At 39.0% G+C, this 24,077-nt stretch overlaps 1 protein-coding gene across 4 annotated transcripts in view; it reads right to left on the minus strand.

The window, feature by feature from the left end:
* Nucleotides 1-24,077, minus strand: part of PREX2 (phosphatidylinositol-3,4,5-trisphosphate dependent Rac exchange factor 2) — a 287,717-nt gene that overhangs the window by 91,638 nt on the left and 172,002 nt on the right. Inside the window, exons 26-32 of one of the 4 annotated variants that reach the window (XM_082600893.1) lie at nucleotides 19,120-19,299; nucleotides 16,484-16,578; nucleotides 15,609-15,691; nucleotides 14,813-14,903; nucleotides 14,057-14,185; nucleotides 8,242-8,283; nucleotides 4,155-4,372 (exon numbers count right to left, since the gene is read on the minus strand). In XM_082600893.1, the coding sequence (XP_082457019.1) occupies nucleotides 4,155-4,372; nucleotides 8,242-8,283; nucleotides 14,057-14,185; nucleotides 14,813-14,903; nucleotides 15,609-15,691; nucleotides 16,484-16,578; nucleotides 19,120-19,299 (838 nt within the window). Of the gene's footprint in view, nucleotides 1-4,154; nucleotides 4,373-8,241; nucleotides 8,284-14,056; nucleotides 14,186-14,812; nucleotides 14,904-15,608; nucleotides 15,692-16,483; nucleotides 16,579-19,119; nucleotides 19,442-24,077 lie in introns of those variants that run through there. The other 3 variants (XM_082600894.1, XM_082600896.1, XM_082600895.1) reach the window with 3 other exon arrangements.

The following is a 24,077-nucleotide window of genomic DNA, read 5'->3' on the forward strand; positions in this document are numbered from 1 at the left end:
TAAAAACAATACCTGATATGATAGGATTGCTTGGGATAAAACATAATATAACATAATACAACGTAACAACTCCAGACCAAAACTAGGTTCACTTGTGTTTTATTTAAGTACAAACCAAATTATCAACACATCTGAGAATTTACTGCCTAAAATGAAATGAACAAATCCTGTTATGTTTCTTTTGTAGTTTTATATTTTCCCTTTTCTCTGCTGTCTAAATGATTTTTTCAGTCTATTTTGTAGCTAGATTCTAATTCTATTGATTTTGTTTATAAGTTACAAATGTGTACACAAAAAAACATGCTATTTGCCTCTAAATCTCTATAATCTGACAAATATAACAGCTGAAAGACAAAAATACTGTTTTCTTAAAAAGCCTAGTACATAATGGTCATCGTACTTTACGATAAGATAACCTGTGCATTATTCAATTTGTAATTTTTGAAAACTGTGATAAAAGCAATTTGCATGTATGTAATGATTTTTCTTCCAAAGAGCCTGGGGACAAGAATCATTTTCACTTGCCTTTATGGGGCCTTAATCTAGAATCTTGTGAATATGAGATTTGATTTGTTTTAATCATTCATTTCATTCCTACAGCATATTTTACAGCTGAGGCAGGTAAGGCCCAGACATGGTAACAAGTTCACTGCATATCTCAGCGACATCATCTTTCTACTACTGGATCTGACCTTCCTATTAGCAGTTCAGTGCACTATCTAAAGTCATTTACTAATTTCCTCATGAAAGAATAATTAACCTAACCATACACAACTTTTCTTTCAAAGGTACATTTGTTTCCTTAAGAATGTCAATGATCCTTTTTTTTTTTTTTTTGCGGTACGTGGGCCTCTCACTGTTGTGGCCTCTCCCGTTGTGGAGCACAGGCTCCGGACGCGCAGGCTCAGCGGCCATGGCTCACGGGCCCAGCCGCTCCGCGGCATGTGGGATCTTCCCAGACTGGGGCACGAACCCATGTACCCTGCATCGGCAGGCGGACTCTCAACCACTGCGCCACCAGGGAAGCCCAAATGATCCTTTTCAACAATAATTTTAACGTGCTTTACCCTAATTTTTTAAAAGTTGCTGTAAGCTTATAGCCATATTTTGGGGGCAGTATGAGTAGAGGGTGAAGGAGATGGTAAAGAATTTCTATTGTGTATGGGAAAAACCCCACTAAGGCAGCCTCAGACCCCAAAGAAGGACTGCATGGATACCAAAAGGTTAACAGCATCATCACCTTTGTACCTTAGTTTGGTACTTAATATAATGGATCGTACACAGTAAGTGCTGGATAAATGTTTATAAGACTTTTACTTTTTAAAGTCCTTTGAAGCAGCAGAAAAATGCCATGAACCTGGAATTGTAGGGACAGGACTAAAGAATCAACATTCTTTCAATTGAGAGGAATACACACAGGAAGAAATGTCCCAAACAGGCTGCGCTCTGATCGTAACCTGCAGATGTGGCTAAGCACATACCCAAGGACCTAGGACTGTGCTCAGAGCCCAGGAACACACAGACCGCCAGTGCCTGCAGCTCCCAGGGAGCTCTTCACAGTTCCAGGAGGCCCTTAGCGCTCTTGTTACAGAGGCAGAAAGACTACAAGTTTCTTTGACTTTTTTTTTAACTACCTTTGAATTTTTTTTTTTTTTTTTTTTTTTTCTATTCTTTTTGCGGTATGCGGGCCTCTCACCGTCGTGGCCTCTCCCGTTGCGGAGCACAGGCTCCGGATGCGCAGGCCCAGCGGCCGTGGCTCACGGGCCCAGCCGCTCCGCGGCATATGGGATCCTCCCAGACCAGGGCACGAACCCGTATCCCCTGCATCGGCAGGCGGACTCTCAACCACTGCGCCACCAGGGAGGCCCTACCTTTGAATTTTTTTTAGTCAATTCTTTAAATAAACTTAAGGGTTTCATAAGGCCGATTTAAAACAAAAAAACAGCTTTCTTGAGATATAATTCACATACCATAACATCCACCCAGTTTAAGTATACAGCTCAGGGGTTTTTAGTATATATGCAGAGTTGTGTAACTATCACCATCATCTGATTTTAGAATATTTTCACCACCCCAAAAAAGAAAGTCAGTACCCATTAGCATTCATCCTCCATATACCTTCCTCCAATCCTTAGCCCCAGGCAACCACTAGCCTATTTTCAGTCTCTAAAGTTTGCCTATTATATTATTACATAATAATGTAATCAAATAATACGTGGTCTTTTGTAACTGGTTTATTTCTCTTAACATGTTTCCAAGGTTCATCCATGTTGTAGCATGTATCAGTACCTCACTCCTTTTTACTGCTGAATAATATTTCATTGTATGGATATACCCCAACTTGTTTATCCACTCATCAGACAGCTCATGGACATTTGGGTTGTTTCCACTTTTTAGGTATTATGAATAATCTTGCCAGGAACATTTGTGTACAAGTTTTGCTAGAATATAAGTTTTCTTTTCTCTTGGATATTACCTAGGAGTAGAATTTCTGGGTCATATAGAAATTCCACATTTAACATTTAGAGGAACTGCCGTAATGTTTTCCAAAATGGCTGCACTATTTTCCATTCCCCCCAGCAGTGTCTGAGGGTTACAATTTCTCCACATCCTCACCAACACTTGTGCCTGTCTGTCTTTTGGATTGTAGCCATCCACATCACTGTGACATAGTATCTCACTGTAGTTTTGAGTTGCACGTCCCCAATGGCTAATGATGTTAATCGTCTTTTCATGTGCTTTTGGCCATGTTATATCTTCTTTGGAGAAATGGCCATTCAAATCCTTTGCCTGCTTTTTAATCGAGATGTCTTTTTATTCTTTAGTTTTAAGGATTCTTTATATAGTCTGGATATGTCACTTACCAGATGTATGAATTACAAATACTTTCCCCAATTCCTTGAGATTTCAAATAAATGTACCAGCACTTGACTAGACAATGGCAGTTTTTAAGTAAGAAAAGAACAGAAATGAAGCCTCATTCATTAATTTGTTCAACAAACACTTAAAGCCTACCATGCAGTAGGAAGAGGGCATCTTATCTTACGTAATTTTTATTTGATAGGCAATGATTAATTAGTATTTATTTTGTTTTTAAACACTTTTCAAGTGATTTATTTCAGTTTTCATTAATTAAATCTTTCTTATTTGGTTATATTAGCAACCAAGTAAAAAATTGATCACCCACATGGAGTGTATAGAGTCTTTCCAAAAGAATCTAATCCTGTTTCTCTGAATTTCACTCAGCTGAATGGACTTCCTTACCTTACCATTCCAGAACTTTTTATGACCGTGCAGTACAGCAATTACCCCCCGTCCTCAATACCATTGAAGAAAAACATTATTTTGATGTATAAACTCATATACATTCGTTTAAAAACTCAACCATGTTACTTGGTAGCTACATTTTCTATGTGTACTTTAACAGATAAAATAGCGTCTCATGTTTCAAATCAAAATTATATTTAACACGCACCTTAAGTTTAAATAAACTGAACATATTTGCCTTTATACATCATGACAACTATCAGAACCACAGGAAGTATATGTGAAAAAAACTCTAAGTTCACCACAGTTTTACCAAACATTTCGAGATGCTTTCTTCATCTCCGCTGTGGACAACTGATGCATAAACACGGCATATTTTACAGTAATTAAGGCAATGTTCTTAGATTTAACAGGAAAAACATGCACACAAAGGAAGGAAATAAAATCATTTAACACATGCAAATTTTAACCAGATTGTCAGACAGTATGGCATGCAAGTTGTCAGAGCTCTTCTAAGAGCATGTTCCAGAACATCAACCTCAGGGGGAGCTCAGGTCTCACGGCAGACTCTTCCTTCTGGACTGCAAATAAGCAACCGCAGCAGACAGACACTCTTTCCTCTGCTGACCTTTCTCGGCCGGTGCTTAGGGATACAGGAATTAGTAACAGATGGAGGCTTTCTCAGCTTTTAGCAGCCACTGAGAATAAAAATCAGGAAAGATATTTCCACATACTTATTAAAGCTATATTTGCCCACGGAAAAACATATCCTTTTAAAGGAGCTGGATGACTGTGGATACAATAACGAATAACCATGTTTTATTGGGAATAGGTCCCAATGTACGTTCCAGTTGACACAGCCAGTAGGAGGCACTGTGGTTCCTTACCAAGTTTGGTGACAGAAGTGACTGAAAGTGAAAAAGAACTCCTGCATTCGCTATCTGGTCCAGCCACCTTCTGCTGGCTTCCCAAGTTTCCATCTCATTTTCCTTGCTGTTGTCAAACATCTGGTTTAAGGCGGCCATGAGCTGCTCGGAGAAGGCACAGACTGTGGCCACGAGACTCTGGCAGAAAACCATGTCTCTTCGGAGCTGTGTCTCACTGTCTGTGATCCAGGAGAACATAAAGGCAGTTTTGGAAAATGTCATAGTTGAATAAGACCAATGCATTCAGCATTTGCATTCACTGTTATTTCATCCTTCCCCTAAACTCACTCCATGGGAAAAATGTGAATTTGAGCTCTATTCATGAGCACATACGTTTGAGCAAGTATGCCTTTTAGAAAACACTGAACACCCAAAAATGTTAGAAACATTAAGCTCATTTTTCTTAATTGATATTGTAACTTTATTTTGCGATCACTAAATTGTTTTATAAAACCCAATAAAATAAGGCTTTATTTTATTTACTTTATTTTTCATGATGGAACACAATTTGTACTGGTACATGACACTTTCCTAAAGAAAACTCAAAGTCCAGTTTTTCAGTTTGCGCTGGTAAATGAAATAAAATATTATTAGTACTAAATTTTAAAAAACTACCTGCTAGACCTATTCAAATATTAATGTGAAACACACATGGGGAAGAGTATCATGTCCAATTGCTTGTAATAATATGCAAATCTGTATCTCCTGAAGTCACCTATTCAACTTCATAAGGTATAAACAGGTCCAGTTCATAAATTCCTATATTTTTTTGAAATAGGTAAAATATTTGCAGTTCTAGCATAAATTGATTTTTACTAGCATTCTTATTCTGCGATTAACTGGACTTTTGATTGACCCACTTTGAAGGTATGTTTACCCTGTGAATTGCCAGTCCTGGACCTCAGGTTTTTCAAATGGAAAGCAGCTGTGCCCCTGAGAACCTGATCCCAAAAGGTTCACTTCTCTGGGGCGTTGGATATAACACAAACTACATAAACAACATGAACACCAAGCCATACATTCTGTACATTGAGAAATCTCTTGTACTAGAGGGACAACACAGGTAAATATCATCATACTCCCAAAAGTGTACTGAATATTTTGAGGGCTCAGAATCTTCTGAAATGAAGAAGCATTGTCAATAATTAGTGTATAACATAGATAGACATGCTGCCTTTACTCAGCAATGAGTTCTTGCTTTATTGATAGAAAGGTATAGTTTTTAAGTTGTTTACCAAGAACATGGAACACCTGTTTTTAATGACTGTCAAAGCATGTGTACACATAAGTGCTGCTTGTTACTTAGTTTCACTGTTAGTAAAAGCTACTCTTGAAAATTTTGTTAGAAACAGGATAATATATTAAAAATATTTAATTATATAATAAAATATTCATTGACTAGGTTGAACTATATGAACTTGCTGTTTTAGTAGGTCAACATGATTGAATATGGCAATTCCATATAGTTCAACCTATTAATTTAACTAACAACATGTGTTAGACATTTCTTTTAAGTAGTTATATACTATGTGCCTGTTCTAATAGATAGAAAATAACGTTTTACAGGTCACTATAAAATGGCTAAACTGGGAAAGAACTTTGTCCAAGTCTCAACTAAGAAAAAAGCAAAACACTTATTCCGTTGTGCATAATTTGTAACTGGGTATAGACATTCAACAAATACTTACTGAATGAAAATAATGAACCAGTAGAGCAACTAACAAACAAATGAATTAACTGAAATGAAAATGTATGAGCTCATTCTCTGGCTTCTTGAAATGACTGGATTTAGTTTGACTTAAAAGGGTGATTCTTGGTCCATGGACCCTCTGGCTGAGGGCCACCCTCCTCCCCTCACCACCCAGCAAACTTGAAATCATTCTTCAAGAGTCAACTCATTGAACTACCAAAATATTATCTCCCTTTGGGGAATGTCCTCTCTCCTTCAGGAAGTCTGTGCATTTCTTTCTGTCCCCGCAGGTCTGGGGGTGTCTCCCCCTACTGAAGGGCTAATGACCTCACATTGTGAGAGTTTGCTCACATGCTAGTCTTCCCCCAGGGACCCGTCAGCACATCAACGCCAGGGGAAGTGACATATCATGTGATTTATGCTCAGGGACGTGAGAGGCAGATAATCTGCTTTCAACTTCCCATTCTGCCAATTTTAATCTATACAATTCTAGGTATCAGATCCCTATTCGTAAAATAGGGATTATTCCTACTTCTTAGATCTGTGATGAAGATAAATGAGATAAAAATTTAAAGCATTTAGCAAGGTGAAAACGGACAGTGATATTATCATGATTCTTCTTTTCCCTAGCATCTAGCATGGTGCCTGGCACATGGGTGCTCAGTTTTATTGCTAAATAGAAAAGGAACATCATGATAAAGAAAGAAACCCAATAAGCAAACTTTCAGCAAAAACATACAGGTCTTTTCCTTTTAATTATGCAGCTGTTCGAAAGTCACCAGTGTCCATCCTTTACCAAAGCTATTCTCATTCCTCATCTTTATCAATAAGAACTACAGCAAGAATCACAACAGCTGCTCCCAGCTTCTAGTAAAAGAAGAAAAGCAAGTTCTGTTTTTTTGACAGCTTGTTTATTTTCACCAAGTAAAAATTCCCTTCTAGTGGGAATACACTCAAAACAAATGGCTTTTTACCTATCAAAAGCTTCCATTCCATTTCAGTATTTAAGCACCTACTTAAATTCATCTTCTACAGACATGTTTAAAAACATTAACACTTAATTTAGTCTCAACTGTTTAAAAAACTCAAACTCCACTGTAAGCTTGCTGATCTGAAAAGAATGAGATGGTTTCTAGACATGCAAGTAATCTGTCATTATTCTGAGATTGTAGGGGAAAGAAAGCAAAATAAACAAAGAAACAAGAAGAAGAGATCAGAGAGACAGAAAGACAGGACTAAAAGACAATTAAGAATAATGTTTAGCAGACCCAGTCCACCCTTTTCAAGTGAAAAGCATAATTTTATAGCCAACAATATGGAGTAATTTGGCTGTTTGGTATCACTCAAATGTAACAAAGAAAAAAGGAGTAAATCAAGTAGGAAAAAGGAGAATTATGATAGGAATAGAAAAATGAAATTGAAATCAAAATAAGAACAGCCATCTGAATATTAATAAATAAAGCAATGCATTCCAGGACCATTTCTGGAATTGGCAGAACTAAGTTTGAATTTCAAAACTGCACCTACTAGTTATTTATTCACCCAGTAAGGCATCTCTATGCCTAATCTTCTAGATGTCCCAAAATATGTGTTGACTGACTACCATGTGCTAGTTATTATTCATCTGCTTGAATGGAGATTTCTTCACCTTTAAAACTGTGGAAACAATAATAATATTCTCACAGAGTAGTTGTGAGAACTCAGTGAAATCCATAAAAATGAGGTCCATCGACTACGCTGTCATTATGAAAGCTCAAAAAATGTAAGATACTTTTGATATTATTACTCAGTCAAAAAGCAAAGCAAAAACCTATCATCAAAAAAAAAAAAGGCCCTCTTGGTTAAGTTGGCTCGTTCATTCGTTTATAATTTAAATTTTCCAAGTGTGACAGACTGTAAAAGTGCTCACAAATTCTTCCCCTCTCTGTGTCCATGCCCTTGCAAAACGATTTCAGATTGAGAGTCCTCCTATCAAAAGCACAGTCTGTTTCTCCTTAAATCTGAACCCGCCTACATCCTTGTTATAACAAAAGTTAGACACAGTTTCACAAAAAAGCCTATTTGTACAATTAACTTTACCAAAACCCCCTCCCTTTCTCCTTTTAAATTATATTTTGTAGAAATATACATTTATATGTTTTCATGTTTTTAACCTTTAATTGAAGATGAGCATATGTTTTATGTTTTTATCAAAATACTACCTAAGTATTTTTTTAATCTCTGCAAGGCTTTAGAAAAGGTAGAGATCGTATTTCCATCTATTTTGTAAACAGTTGAAGACACTGCCTTCATATCATAAGACATCTAAGGTCATGGGCTATAATAATCTCAAATAGTAAAAATAATGTAAAATATTACCTGAATATTCAAGAAGAGCCAGGAGTATCCTACACTTTACCTCTGCAGAGAAAGATAACATACCAGTCAGTTGTTCAGTCTTTTTCTGCAACTAACATCAAATTTAACTGTGTAGTAAAAATCAGCACAACCTTATTATATACATTAGATAATAAAAACCCCATTCACTTGACATGCTATTTTTCCCTATCTACCTATATAAATTCTACCCATTGCTGAAGACCCTAAAATCTCTTCCAGATCTGAATTACATGAGCCTATGAAACACCATTCAAATCCTGCTACTGTTGTAGGTCATCATTAGCTGTTGTTAGCTTGCATGGTGTTCTCTGAACACCTACAGCTATTATGGTCTTGATCAATAAACTGTCAAATAGTATTTTTAAAATTTAAACTTTTAGAAACTATATATACAATATATAAAGAATATATGTCATACAATATATAAATATATATTAATAAATATGTGTACATGATATTGTGAATTATCTGTGTATTAATATTAGAAATATATGTATATATTGTGGCTTTCCTATCTGTAGGTCAAGATACTGCCCCAAAAGACAGAAAAATACTAAGTATTTCCAAATACTCTTCTCACCCCATTCCCACACAGGGCCAATCACAGATGTCTGATAAATGATGTGTATTAACATCATACTGATTGCTATGTGCCCAATGAGCTCTGTGTCCATTTGCTTCCAATTGGTAAATAGTTTACTTGCAATAGTTAAATATTAAAACATAAAGAGTTCCTTTATGTAACCAAGATTATGGGAAATAAAAAAGGCTAGGTTGTACCCTATTCTAAACAGGTTCACAGCAGAATCAGAGCCACAAAAGTAACAGATAAGAAATGCAGGAAATGCCTGAAAGGGCATTAAGTTTTACAAGTGAGACACAAGAACAAACGGATTTCAGAGGCAGAAAAGTTACACTGGAGAGACCCATCTGTTACACACTAGCTTTGTCATCCTCAATACATTGTTAATCTACTTTTGAGTCTCAACTTGCTCATTCATAAGTGATAATAACATCTATCTTATCTATCTTATAGGACTGTGTATAAACATAAATGGGAATAGATATTAAAAGCCCTGGAAAATTATTTAAAGTGCTGTGTACCTGTGAAGCACTATTATTACTGTAACCTGGATACGGCTAAAATTGGTATCGCTTTGTTTTTAAGAGAGTCTCAAAAGTTTTTAAGTTTTCAAAGTTCATTGTCAGGAGACTAAGTACTTATCCTAAGAGTGGGAAATAGCGCTAGCAAGGGAACAGAGAATAAATGCCGAACATTCAACAATCTAGCATAGAAAAGATTTTATTATATTATTAAGAGATTGAGATTGGGATACAATTGGAAAGCCCTATTGAAAAATGGCTTTCAGCAGCAGATTGACGAGTTTAGATTTATCTAACAGAAAATAACTCGAAGGCTCTGAGGCAGGGTACTGAACATGATATTTTAAGAGAATGAATCTGGTGACGGTATATATGAACCAGAAAAGATAGAGACAAGGGATTAGCCAGAAAACTATTTTGTAACTGAGATATGAAGAAAAAGGGAAAAACTGAACAGACTTTTGAATTAAAAGAAGAAGAAGAAAGAAGAAGGAGGAGGAGGAGGAGGAGGAGGAGGAGGGGAGGGGGAGGGGGAGGAGGGAGAGGGGAGGGGGATGGGGAGGAGGAGGGGGGGAGGAGGAGAAGAAGCTCTTTAGGATATTAGGACAAAGGCAGAGAAAAAAATGAAAAAAAGTAGGTTGCTACAAAAATAGGAGCTTTTAAAAGGAGTGTAATTTTTGTAGGCAACAAAGAGTTGAAATGTCACTAACAGACATTTGAATTTAAGGTGATGGTGGATCCAGTTTAGATATGTATTCTTCCCCACACCACCAAGCAACTCTTCAACCCCAGTTGCGTGTCCTACGATTCAATTCAGTTCTGACACTATCTACCTGTAGATCCCACAGGATAAGGGCTCAGCCCCACGGGACCCACTCACCCTCCTTCAGACACCAATCACAAGTCCAGGTTGTCATCTGTGCTTCTGACCAACTGGCTGTACACAGGAGGTTCCAATGATCCCCTCCCTGGGTTCGATTAGTTTGCTAGAACAGCTCACAGAACTCAGAGAACCGTTTTACTTACTAGAATACCAGTTTATTACAAAAGGATGTAACTCAGGGACAGCCAGATGGAAGAGGGCAAGGCACAGGGCAAGGCATGGGGAAAGGGCACCGAGCTCCAGGCACCAACACAAGTTCACCAGCCTAGAAACCCTCCAGTCCTCTCCTTTTGGGTTTTTATGGTGGCTTCATAACATAAGCATGGTCGATTAAATAATTGGCCATTAGCAACTGAACTCAATCTCCAGCCTCTCTCCCTTCCCTGGAGGTCAGGGATAGGACTTAAAATTCCAACCTTCTACTCACAAGGTTGGTTCCCCAGGCAACCAGCCACCATCCATAGGTGATTTCCAAAAGTCACCTCATTAACATAAGAAAAGGCAGCTTTATCCTCTCATCACAGGAAATCCCAAGGGTTTTTTGATCTCTGTGCCAGAAAAGGGGATGAAGACCAAATATATATTTTTTATTATAAATCACAATACCACAGTGGGCTAACCACGTAAAAATATCTTCAGTTAGCTGACACTGTGATTCCCTAACTTAGCTGAGGAATTAAGGAGGAGATTATCTTAGTGATACCACACAATGACTCTGTCCCCCATTTAGTCCACTATTTCTTCTGCTCTCCTCTGCCCTCAGTTTACAGGCTTTGAGCGAATGGCATGAAGTGAGATAACTTATGAATGGCACTGGAACAGTCCCTCCTACATAAAGACCATACACTTATTATACTTTGATATCATATTTGGTATATACTTGCTAGGATATTTTGAAATCAGAGACGAAGGAACGATGGGGTTCGGAACATGCTACCCCCAAATACGGCACTTTGGCATATTGTATTATTTTAAGCTGAAGGAATCTGAGAAACAGTGAGGGCAGGAAGGACTCTCTGACCACCTCCCTTTTCCCTGGAAGCAGGTCATAAGCTGCTCAGGAGAGCGATACCCAAAGGAAAGGAGCATCCTTATCTCCAAAGAGGGAGGGATGCCAAGAGGAACAGGCCTTGCTGAACCCCCCCCCAGGTTACTATGCTTAGCTCATACCCTTTTGTCCTATAACATTTTTCCAGGACTTTCTACTCTTCTTCAAATCTAGTATAAAGACACTCAGGTTCAACCTTTTCTTCTGGTCTTCATTTCCTTATGCAGGCTCCCGTGTTCATGTGAAAATTATAATAAATAAATTTATGTGCTTTTCTCTTGTTAATTTGTTTTTTGTCAGACTAATTTACTGGGAGAGTTAAAGAAAAAAAGGATATTTTTTCCTCCCCTATGGGAACATCAGAATGGGGCCATCCCAGCTCTATATATACACCCTGACATTCCGGCAAGGTAACATTATGTTAAACTTCCAGCCCAGACCTAACCTTCCATAAAATCAATCCTTCCATAAAGACAATTTGAGAAATAGAATGAAAACCACTTTAACTTGAACAGGATGAATTCATGCTGAACGGGTGAGGTTACTTCCGAGTCTGTCCACAGAACAAGCAGCTGATTACAAGGATCCCAGAGCTGTTGCTTCCACCCCATAGAACAGGACCAGACACCACACAGATCACCAGGAAATGGTAGCTTGTCCTCTCCCTTGATGGACCACTGAGCTGAACTACTGATTAATTGTTTTTAAAGACTCACTTAACACGGTGACAATCACAGCTCTTACCCAAAGAGTAACTGCATCTCTCTGAGACTTGCAGCCAGGGATGCAACTTAAATTCTGCCAAGAGCCCTCCCTCTGTTGACTCTATTGACTCAGCACAGCCAACCATGGTCAATCAGCTGCTGGGCTCCCATGACCAAGAGTGGCACTAATATTCACAACATCTATCAATCAATCAATATCTGTAGATAGTTGTCATCACTATGGCCGCTCATTGTGAAAAGAAGTACTGAGTGTATAAGGAAGGACTTGAGATGAAAATGTAAAATTCTTAAAAAAAATACCTTTTTAAAAAATAAGTTTTTTTTGCCCTGCATTAGAAGTTATTTTCTTAAAGATAAAGCTCTTCAAAAAACAAAACAAAAGTTTTAAGGGTTTCTTTGTTCTCGATTGATATTGCATTTATTCTAAAAACAGATATAATGTAAAAAGAAAAAGTCAGAGATGATGACAATAACTGCATTTAGATTCACAAATTGTAACTTTTAGGAGTGTTATGACACTGGCATCCACTCAGCGAAAACATACCTTTTACTCAGTAAAGTATATGCTTAAATTCCTTAAAGCTCACAGCCTTTAAAAATATGTTTGTCATTTTTGCTGTTCATTATTTTTGGGGGTTTTAAATTCAGACTTCTGACTGAACGTGATGTTACAATGTGTCACAAATAATCATTGTATTTAGCTATAAAATAAAGATACAGTCAAGAAATCCAGTTGTCAAGAATAAAAGATTTCATTATACAATAGAATTGTTGTGATTTATTTGGAGTTTTCCATTTCTGTACAAATTTCTTCTCTATTGATCTCTAAACAATATCTAAGCTGTTATACTTGAGTATATTTCTAGGCAGAAGACTGGGTAATCACAGAACATTTACACCATCCCTGTCATTTGGTAAGTGAAGACACTGAGGCACGAAGGAGTGACATCACAGGCTCTGACCCTACAGGGTGTAAGAGCTGTCTTCCATCAGCAAAGTATGCAACTCTCTCTAATTTACCCTAAAAAAATGGTAGTGATGGGTTAAAAAAAAGTGGGTAATGATGTAATTCTGCTGAATACTATTTACCACATCCCAATGACATACAAATGACGGGGAAATACAGCCATAATATTTATTGTACAGGTTTCTCAACCTTAGCCCTATGGACATTTAGGACCAAATAATTCTCTGTTGTGAGGGACTGTCTGGTACCTTGTAGAATGTTTAGCAGCATCCCTGGTCTCTACCCACTAGATGCCAGTAGCATGCCCACGATTGTGACAATGGAAAAATGTCTCTAGACACTGCCAATCACTGGTCTAATACTGGGAAGAAAACCATTGATTTAGACATTACCAAAAAATTAAACAAATTTCTCATTTCATCTTTTTCACCACAATCACTTTAGAAACTCTCAGAATTTTCTACTTAATAACTCTTACCCTAAACAACATGCAACCAGGCTCACTGGAGTTGTCTTGAAGTCTTTTCTATCTCCAGTCAGAGGCTATATCAGTTATGGGATGTTGAGTAGACAATCTCATGCTAGTTAATAACAATCAACTTAGACAAACGCTTCTGAAAGAAGAGAAACTTAAAAACTAATGATGCAACCTATGTCATTATTTTGATTCTCACAGACTCACAATTGATTTTGTAGACTTTCCATGAAGTCTAGCTTCATATGTTTTGTGAACCCTTTAGGAATGTTTCTGATCCTGTTTCATGTTATAAAATATGAAAATCCCTCCACGTTCCACTTGTCTTCCTAAGAATGAGCCCTTACTTTATTGCCTGAGAATATTTTCTGTGACACAGTCCACATCATTTCGATCCTTGGAACACAAGGTTCTGTCATCTTATTCCTTCTTTCCCTCCTCCGCCTTCACTCACCCTTTTCAGTCCTTTTATTTTCCTCCTAACATGAAAAACTTCAAAAAGTAATCAAGGCATGACTAAACTTTTGGGTTGAATGGGTTTTTAAATGAGTATTGCTAATGTCATGGTATGTTCTTTGCTTTTCATCCTGACCTTCAACAAATTTTCGGATGTTCTGAGCAAGATTCCGGACGCTGCTGGGAAGATTCCAAGGATCCTGCTTGATGTGAAGCCTTAACCTTTTTGGACAACTCAGCTTTGGTTCCATTTCCTGCTGAAACTCTAAATAAACACAGAAAAGCCCTCTTAAGTCTCAACCACTTACCAGTTCACAAGCCCATAAACTACAGAATCCTCTTTCTTTCATTCCTGTGGTCCTAGGCTATTATCATGGTAGCAATTTCTTTAGCTCTATCACAGGAGAAAATTTGTTAAATCTAAAACGAAGTCAAATCTTATTATTCTCTTTTTACAAATGTTTAAACGAAGGAGCAAATTTAGATAAAAACTCTATTTCAACATCCTAAACTGGACGTCAGGAAATGCCAGCTCTAGATCTTGTTCTGTTTGCCAACTGCCATTCCCCAAACCCCTCCCCCCATCACTGGGCTACCTACCGCCAAGTAGGCATTAACTCTAGTTTCAGCAAAAGCAACTCAACACTTATATTTCTTCAATTAACTCATTCGGTTTGGCCCCTACAGGCACTAAACGTTTTAAAATTTCAAAGAACTCTAAAAGGTCTTTTTTATATATATATATTCAACAATTATCCAAATAGAAGTAGTATTAAGTGAATTATGAAATGAGCACCCAAAACTTTTTTTCTCATGCTATGCTTTTGCTTCACTATACTGTCTCCCACTTTTGTTTCCAAATTGCCTCTAACAGTTACTTTGTAAACCTTACCTTGTAACCCTCGACCTGGTGTCAGGTACTTGGTTTGCTCAAAGGCCCTCACAACAGCTTGGCCTTTCAGGAGATTGGTAATGGAATCCACCTATCATAACAGCAGAGATTTCTGGGAGTTACATAACTTCTCGGTATTTCCAAGAGTCAATCTTGTAAAATACTTTTTTCCTCAAAGCAACAATTACTTTTGAAATCCCATGTTGCTTGCAAAATCTATCTTTAAATAAAATATTAGGATAAACTCACCTGATAACATTTACAATGATATCTCTTACTATCCTACCATATATTAATACAAAATATAAATTTTCTTTATAAAAGAAGAGTTCTAGAATTATTTTTAAAAAACATCTAACAGTTATAATCCTTTTCAAAGTGGTAAAAGCTTCTACACTATGAATTTTGGTTGTGGATATAAATTTTTTTTTAAATGCAAAATACCAACATGAGCACAAGACAACCCTGTGCTTCCTGAGATTAGGAATGAAGTTGAACAAGAAATGTTATGTAGGAATCTGAAAACCCACAAAGAAACAAATAATGAACAGAATAACTCCTGTTTGTAGAACACTTTATAATTTTCTAAGGACTGTGAAATACTTGACATTCATAACAATCCTTTGGGTTAGCTGGCTGAAAGAATCTCTTTTCCATTGTAAGCTACAGAAATTAAGGTACAGGGGATGTAGGAACAGATTCCATTCTAACTCCAAACTCCTTTCACTATGTCTGAAAAACGAATTTCTGACAGTTTAGTCCGTGGAAAAAATACCCACAACTGTCCCAACTGTACCTGGCTGAAAAGATGCTCAAGGCAACTGTGTATCTTGTCCTGTTTATCACGAGAAATGCGAACATTTAGGGGAAGCTCATCACCTAGATATTAAAAATAAATCATTCATCTTATGTTCAACATTCCAAGGCATTTTAACGTCAATAAAGTAAAAAATAATGAAACACTAGCTCTTATTCCATACATTAGTTCTCATGTTCAGAAAAAGAATTCCAAAAGCTTTAATAACTATTAGGATGTCAGATTATTGCTCCTTCAAAACTGAGATGAAAGCAGAGGGTCTCACAGAAAGAATCCTGTGGTACCCACATTAATGATTCTTTCAAATGGTGCATTTTTCTATTGGTCAAATAGTTGGAATAAACTGCATATCTCAAAATTAAGATTTTTCCTAACTCGATGCAAAGTCTTTTTCTTAACACACACAAAATAAAACATTTATAAGGTATTTATATCAAGCAGTATTTTTCTCATCACTCCCTTCCCCACTGCCCATAAGGCTAGCTCGGGTGCATCTGCCGCCTTCAAATCCTGCTTCAAAGCCCATCCCATCTCCTCACACAATCAGCAATTCCTGATATCCTAGAAAACTTGTTTCTTGTGTACTTATCATACAGGTACCACGTAGTAACACAGAAACATCATAAAACATCATTTATTAACATAAAAATTAGTTTCTTTCTTCCATCTCTTTAAAAATTCACTCTGTTTATAATGGGATTGGGAAGCTGACTTTCTCAAGCATGTAAAACTGAAAGGCAATGTGTGTGGCCACCGAGAATGGATGATGAAAGGTAAAAATGAGTATGGATCAGGCAAATTAATCCCTTAGGTTCGGCATCATCAAAGAGTCCGCGTGCCTTCACCAAACGCACCTGAGTCCATTTCATCGCTGTGAAAATACGAGCTGCACTGGCTGCTGCAGATGCTGGTGAAGGAGGTGACGGAATTCCTATTGCTGTTGCAGTCGCTGCGAAGAATGAGGTACGTGTCACTTTAGCGGTGCATCTGGCAAAGTTTCCCTGCCACTTCTTACTGGATAAACTTATTATGTCACAGTTATATGTGTTAATATGCTTTATAGAAATTTATGAGAAAGATAAATTTGTTCAACTCACATTTTATCTTACTTTAAAAGAAAGTATTTTCAATTCGATCATATTTCAAATTTTCTTGTCATATAATCTAATCATAATTGAATTTTAAAATGCATAGCTATTTACAGGAGTCAAACCAAACTTAAAATTCGTTATAATCCATTTGATGGTATATGCCTGTAGTTGATGTGCTAAGAGTGACAAAATCCTGTTTCAAGAGCTCTGCCTTTCAACCCTTTCTAGTAACTTAAAGGATAACTTATTAATTGCACTCTGAGCTCCCACCCCTCCCCCGCCCCAGGAAGATGGCATCTTGTCTCCACCCCGGAGCCCAGCACAGGACACCACACCTGCTAGGTGCTGGATAATGATGAACATCAAGGGAAAGCAAGTTAGAAATGTCTATGTGTGAATATGGACACATGACAGATTTCAGAAGTAGTACAGGAGACCTAAATATTTTTTTCTCTCAGAATAAGTAAAAGGGACTTATTTAACTTTAAATGTACATTTAAAATTTCTATTTTACCCTAGAGAGAACCTGAGAGTAATGTTAATTATCTGATAACTAGAATTTGAGGGAAGAAAGTATTTTTAGATCTGATATTTCCCACTGGAGAGAAACCACAGGTTCTTATTAAAGAGCATACTGGTCTCCTTAGAAGCTAAAAGTAAGTGAAATGGTAAAAGTGGTTAATGTGTTTTATATATCATTAAATTTCTAGGAATAATTAACTCACGTATTCATTAAAATCCTTTTCACATAGAAATTGGAATAGTAGAGTGGTTAATAAACTGAGAGCCAGGCCACCTGATTTCCTAGGTAAATTATGTAACTCCTGCAGGCCTCAGCTTCCTTAGATGTAAAATGCAGCTAATATCAGAACCTGCCACAGAGGGTTGTGGGAGGAATTCCATGAAATCATCCTGCTTCCCCCTGCGTCTGGTAAGAATGCTTTTAATGTTAGCTATTAGTCTGTGCTAAACATCTCTGATGAAACAACTTCGATTTAAAGATCATTACTAAATATCTTTTCACTGTAAAACACTGTATAATAAATAAGAGTAAGAGAGGTTTTGTCTTCAGTTAATGTAAATAAAACGGGAGGTTCTGAAGCTGCACGCTCAGCATACGTGGCAGGTTGCCACAGGTCTCAGTGAGGTTCCAGGTGACACAAGGATTCAAAGGAGAAAAAGCACTTTCAATTAAGGAAGTTCACTGGAAGAGCCATCATTTGAGAGTCTGGTAAGAAGATGACTCGAGGGGGCTTCCCTGGTGGCGCAGTGGTTGAGAGTCCGCCTACCGATGCAGGGGACACGGGTTCGTGCCCCGGTCCGGGAAGATCCCACATGCTGCGGAGCGGCTGGGCCTGTGAGCCATGGCTGCTGAGCCTGCGCGTCCAGAGCCTGTGCTCCGAAACGGGAGAGGCCACAGCAGTGAGAGGCCCGCGTACCGCAAAAAAAAAAGAAAAAAAAGAAGAAGATGACTCGACAGAGTTTGGAGGGAAGGTGTTATGGGTTGAATTGTGTCTCTCCCTCTCCTGCCCCTAAATTCATATGGTGAAGTCCAAACTCAGTATTCCAAACTGTGATCTCATTTGGAGGTAGGGTCTTGACAAAGGTAATCAAGTTAAAATGAGGTCACTAGGGGGGCCCTAATTCAGTATGACTGGTGTCCTTATAAGAAGAGGAAACATGGACACTGAGACAGGCTTGGAAGGGAAAGGATGGGAAGAGACAGAGATAGAAGACAGCCATCTGCAACCAAGAGACTGAGCCTTCCTTCACAGCCCTCAGAAAGAACCCAACCCTGCTGACACCTGGATTCCAGACTTCCAGCCCTAGAACTGTAGGATAATAAACAAATTTCTGTTGTTCAAGCCACCTGGTTCTTGGTACTCTGTTACAGCAGTCCTATCCAAATTTTACAGAAGGCATGCAAGGGAAGAAAAAACGCCCAAAGCTGGTCACAGAGGTGAGTACATGAAACTAGTTCAATTAGCTTAAATCACAGAATATAGGAAGGAGGAAGAACAAAACAAAAAGAACTCCTATTCACTACCCCACAGTCCAATAATCAGAAACAGATATTCAAAAAAAAAACTGTTAATATAGGCACAACTTGTTTATTTGCCATATGTGTTACACAATCCATAAGAGAATAACAAATCTCCTAAATTAGGTCCACTCGGTTGGAGAAAAAATGTTTTTTCCAAATTATTCAGATTATAAAAGGGAAGAATTTGAAAGAGAGTGATGTCTCACTATGCTTTGTCTGCGGTTGGTAACAGCCAGTGGTTATTTTGTGGGAATAATGAACAAAAACAACAGTCAAAAACGTTTTCAAGACCTTTGTGGAAAACACAGAATCACATTTGACTTGGTCGATGAGATGAGTTTCAGGAATGAATTACCTGTAAGAGTCTCTGTTGCTGATGGTGTCGTGACCTGAATCTTCCTGCTCATCGCCTGCCACGTTAAAACAGACGCGTTTGCTGTTTCTCTCTCCCTTCTCGTTGTCACTGTCTGTTGGGACTATGGACTCTGATGCCTTACGTTCTAATTTAGGAGAATATGTTATTGAAGACAGAAGGCTGCAGTGGGATATGAAAAAAAAAAAAGAATAAGTGCACTGGCGGCTACAGATAACTACCTTGCTCACTGACTATGATAGGCTTACAGATATTTCTAGAGCTTCTTCTAGGTGTCACCTGAAATTAATACCCTGTTGCATAAAAAGCCTGTCATGCAAAGTTCACTTTTTCCTCTCAGAATAAGTAATGGGAACAGCACACAACTTTGATGAGAAAGCTGTGTTCAAATCCAGGTTCTGCCATGGACTAGCTGTGCTCTCCTGGCAAAACCAGGGTGGTTCTCTTTGACATCTATGAAATGTGGATAATAAGAATAGCTACCCACAGGGCTGCTGTGAGAATGAAATGCATAGAACATATTGCTGGTACTCAACAGGCATCACCTCGCTCCCAGCCATTGTCACCACCACGTGAAAATACCTGAGAAACTTTAAAGTGCTATCCAAATATTACAATAAACACTAAATGAGCTTAAACCTCCGCACTGGCTTACCTTCAGATGTTAAAATCCCATTGCCCCTCTCCGCCTGCCCTGGGTTTCCCCTAGGCTTTCTCTATTTGTCAGGGAGAATATCATGTGGACAAACTGTTCTCACACTCATGCAAACAGGAGCCCTGCCCGTCCTGACCCTAAGACGCTAAAGAGTCACGCACAGGTGAGGACAGGCAGTGGTAGGGGCTACCCCAATACCATCCACAACCCAGTCATCGTGAAACATCATGAATCTGCCCAAACGCAAAGTTCTTCCACTGGGCTCAAGGCTAAAACACACTTTCAGACTCCGAATTGGCAAAAAACTTGATGCAGACTCCAGGCAGCACTGATTCCACCAGGCTAGACTTGCATGTTTGGCTGTAAATTGTTTCTTATAGAACTAACTCAAAATGACCCAAAAATGGAATCAGTCTTTACTATCAAACAATGTGCTATAGAATTTGCAAAACAAATTAAACCATAACTGAACAAAGGGCCCGGGCATGGTTTCTCCAGCCCACAATCATCTTCTCTTTTATTTACCAAATACCGATGACATGCTGTTCTAGTCAACAGCACACATGCACATATCTTGACACTCATTTTTCCAGAGCAACGTCATGTTTATTTTATTTCAAGACCGTGAAAAGATCTTCTACCTCTTATTTATATTCCATAATGTCAAACCCGATGCTGTGCAGAGTAAATATTTGTTAAGTCATTTCACTAATGAATTAATTAAACACATTTATCGAACCATGCATTGCCCTTGGTGCTGTGCATGTAGCAGTTTACAAAACAAACATGCCCTCTTGGTGCTTAACTTCTACTGGGAGGAAACAATGACCAGATAAGCTGTATAGTGTATCACATGGTGACAAATGGGAAGGAGAAAACTTTTTAAAACGGGAATGAAGCCACGGCTGCAACTTCAAATAGTGTCATCAGGTAAGGTCTCACTGTGAGATGATATCTGAATAATATCTTGGCAGTTTATAGTTTTTAGACACCTGGGAAAATCGGGGAGCTCTGCTAGATTGCTCAGGGCCCTGCAAAGCTGCGAATTATTTTAAACACACTTTTTCTATTTGGAAAGATATGTTTATGTCTCATAAGACAGACTGTGTATTTCTTCACTCCCTCCACCCAAAAGATTAAAGCATTAGATTAACTCCAATTACCCAAGCTGCACGCTGCACAGACAGATGCACTCTGACTACCAAAAAGGAAAGAGATGCAGGACTTCTCCTTCTGCAAGGAGTCCTCTGTGCTCTATGGACCTTTTAAATTAGAAGTCACGGGGGCTCAGCATAAACATTTTTTTCAGAGCTCTACGAATTGTGTTCACGTATTTGCTTTTCATTTTAAACAGCTGCAGTCATGCTTGCACTGACCCTGTGGGGACAAGTGTTAGGCTAACAAACAAATGACAGAAAAACAATGTTCTTGACGGCATGTTTTTGCATAAAATTCCTCGATTCTTAAAAGTAATAAGAGAGCATAAAGCTTAATATTTGTGCTCGCAGGAATATTTTCCTTTACCTTTGCTCGTATAGTATTAAGCTCCCTCGGATAGAGTGTAGGCCTGTTGATTCTGAATTAACATCCTGAGCTGAGTACCATTTCCGGTCAATCTCCGGCAAATGCCCTTGATGAATAAAGATTTCTGTATATGGTGGATTGCATCTACCTGTGTGTTCTCTATTTAACTGAGACTTAAATATCACCATCATCCTCTCCAGCACAGCTAACATTTGTTGAGCTCTTATGCCAGTTACTATGCTAAGTACCTAACAGGTATTAATTCATTCAGTCCCTCAGACCACCTTATGAAGTGGGTATCCTCATTATTATTTTCAGTATTATTATTGTTATTCTCATCTTAGAGATGGGCTGAGACACACTCATATACTGTGCAAACTAAGCAGAACACCCCTCCCTGAGTATCGCTCACCCGCTCTGGAGGGCGAAGGTGGTCATGAGTGCCGCCCACCACATCCCAGTTCTCCGGGACTCATGACTGGGTGGCTCCCCTCCCCCTGGGAGGGTAGGAATGACCACGTGCCTTGCTTTCGCCAATGCAGCGCGAGTGGAGGTGACACGGGTCCCTCCTGGGTGGACATCTTCATGCAGGTGTGCTCTCTGCCTCATTCCCTCCCTGCTGTGACCGTCAGAGGCATTCCAGCTGATGGGGCTTGGCCAGCCTAGACCTCAGTGAGGCCGATGTGGAGCAGAGACCCCGGGACCCACTGGGCATGGAAAGTGAGCAAGAAAGGAACTTTGTTGTCTCAAGTCTGTGAGGCTTTAGGGTTTTGGTGAACGTAACAGTGAAAGGGGTAAAAACCAGTTGTAGAGGAAGCAGGATGTCCAGAGGAGGAAGACACGAGTGACGGGGACTCACGGTACAGACTGTGTCCCGGGGAAGCTGGCACCATCTCTCCACAGACCGGCCACCAGCCTGACACTTGAGTGTCTAGAAGGCCAGCCACGCCGGCCGCAGGGGCAGGGCTGACCAGGCAGAGGTGTGTCATGTTCTGGGATCAGAAAGAAGTTAATGCAAGAGGAGCTCAGAGAAATGGGTTTCGAGAGAGGGACGGGGGCAAACTGTGTAGAAATGTGCAGGCCACAATAACGCATCTCCCGTGATTCTGGGTGCACTGCAATGCCATTAAATGCCTTTAAGCAGGGGACTAGCACAGTTTACCTGTACAGATCCCTCTGGCACCTGCTGGATGTAGAATGTATTAGATGGAGAGGCACAGCTGGAAAATTCCACAGCGGGTACTAGGGAGGAGACTCTGGGGACCCAGTCTAAGGTGATGGGGTGGACACATTCTGAGGTATAACTGGCAGGACCTGGTGAGGTCCTGGAGGTGAAGGGAAAGGAAAGAGAAGAATCACAGCTGATACCTAAATTCTGCCTTCATAAACTGAAGAGATGGAGAATACTGAGAAGGGGGACAACCTTGATGGGGGAGGGGGCAAAGCAGATTTGAGTATGAGGTCAAAGTAGATTTCAATTTCAGAAACAAATTTACGTTTGAGGCGTGAGACAGCCCAGTGTTTCATAACCCAAGTCACAGATGGACTGTGAGAATGAAAGAAATCAGTGAATGTAATCATGTAACTGTGCCCGGCACACGAGCCCCTATGATACATGCTAGTTTTTACAAAACTGTGCCCAGTGTTTTACATTTACCAGAAAAATGCTTGGGAAAACCTCAAAGATAATTCCACCACCAGCCCTACCATTCCTATCTGTGACCCCCAGCTCACTAACTGTCCTACAATGTGTTTGGGTTGTCACTCAATCCTGGGACATGTGGCACCTGCAAAATGAAGTCTATTCTCCAATTTCCTGCCTTACTAGCCCCCAAGACTCTTTATTCATTTCCTTTCTGTGAGAATACACAAACACTGAATTTTAAAACCCTGTCAAAGGTCCTGGACTCTCCACGAATCATTTTTTCCCTTTACTTATATCTAATACCCGAGCGTCATTAACCAGAAAATCGCCCATTAAAGGGCTAAAGTATCTAGCTTCCTGAAATGAAACAGGAATCACAAAATCTTGATGAAATTCATAACATCACCTTACTTCCTGTTACTACACAGCACATCTGTCTCTAGTTCTATCTTTGGATCTGAACAAGGTAGGAGGATTTAGGGGAATGCCTGTGTGTCAAAGGACGTGCTCCAAGTGACAGGAAAACCAGACTTCACAATTAGACGGGCTCAGCACCAGGACCTTTCACGGGAATCAATGACTCCTAGAAAGGCTAGCAGAGAGATACTGTGAGGCAATTCTCTTAAAACTCGGCACAGCGGCTGAGATCTGCTTCTCCACTCCGCAGAGGCACCTATGTTGGACCAAGAATAATTTCTGCATGGTGAGAAAACTGTTTAGTAACTAGCTTTTTAAGTAATTTGTCAAGCTCCACTGCACTGCAGCATTTCTGAACGGGGCAATGGGGCATCCAGGCACTTGGACAATGGTACCGTTTTAAAGTGATTATGTTACACACTGAATTATGGTGGAACATATTTATATTTAGAATTAAATGATATGGTGCACACAGAGAAGACCAAGGAAGTTTCTCAAATCATTGGATCATTTCATGTCACTTTCCTAATAAACAAGCACAGCTGGTAAAGACTTTTAGAATAACAGAGTGGCGAAATCACAAGTAAAAATAAGTAATCATTTTAACTAGTTTTGGTTAATAAAAATAGCTTACCCCTCTTTCTGAAATTAGTGCTTTAAATATAAAGCATTTTAAACCAAGTAAAGGGAGCCCCTTGG

The sequence above is a fragment of the Mesoplodon mirus genome, assembly GCF_964341445.2.
Source record: "Mesoplodon mirus genome assembly, chromosome: 16".
In the NCBI taxonomy this organism is placed as follows: Eukaryota; Metazoa; Chordata; class Mammalia; order Artiodactyla; family Ziphiidae; genus Mesoplodon; species Mesoplodon mirus.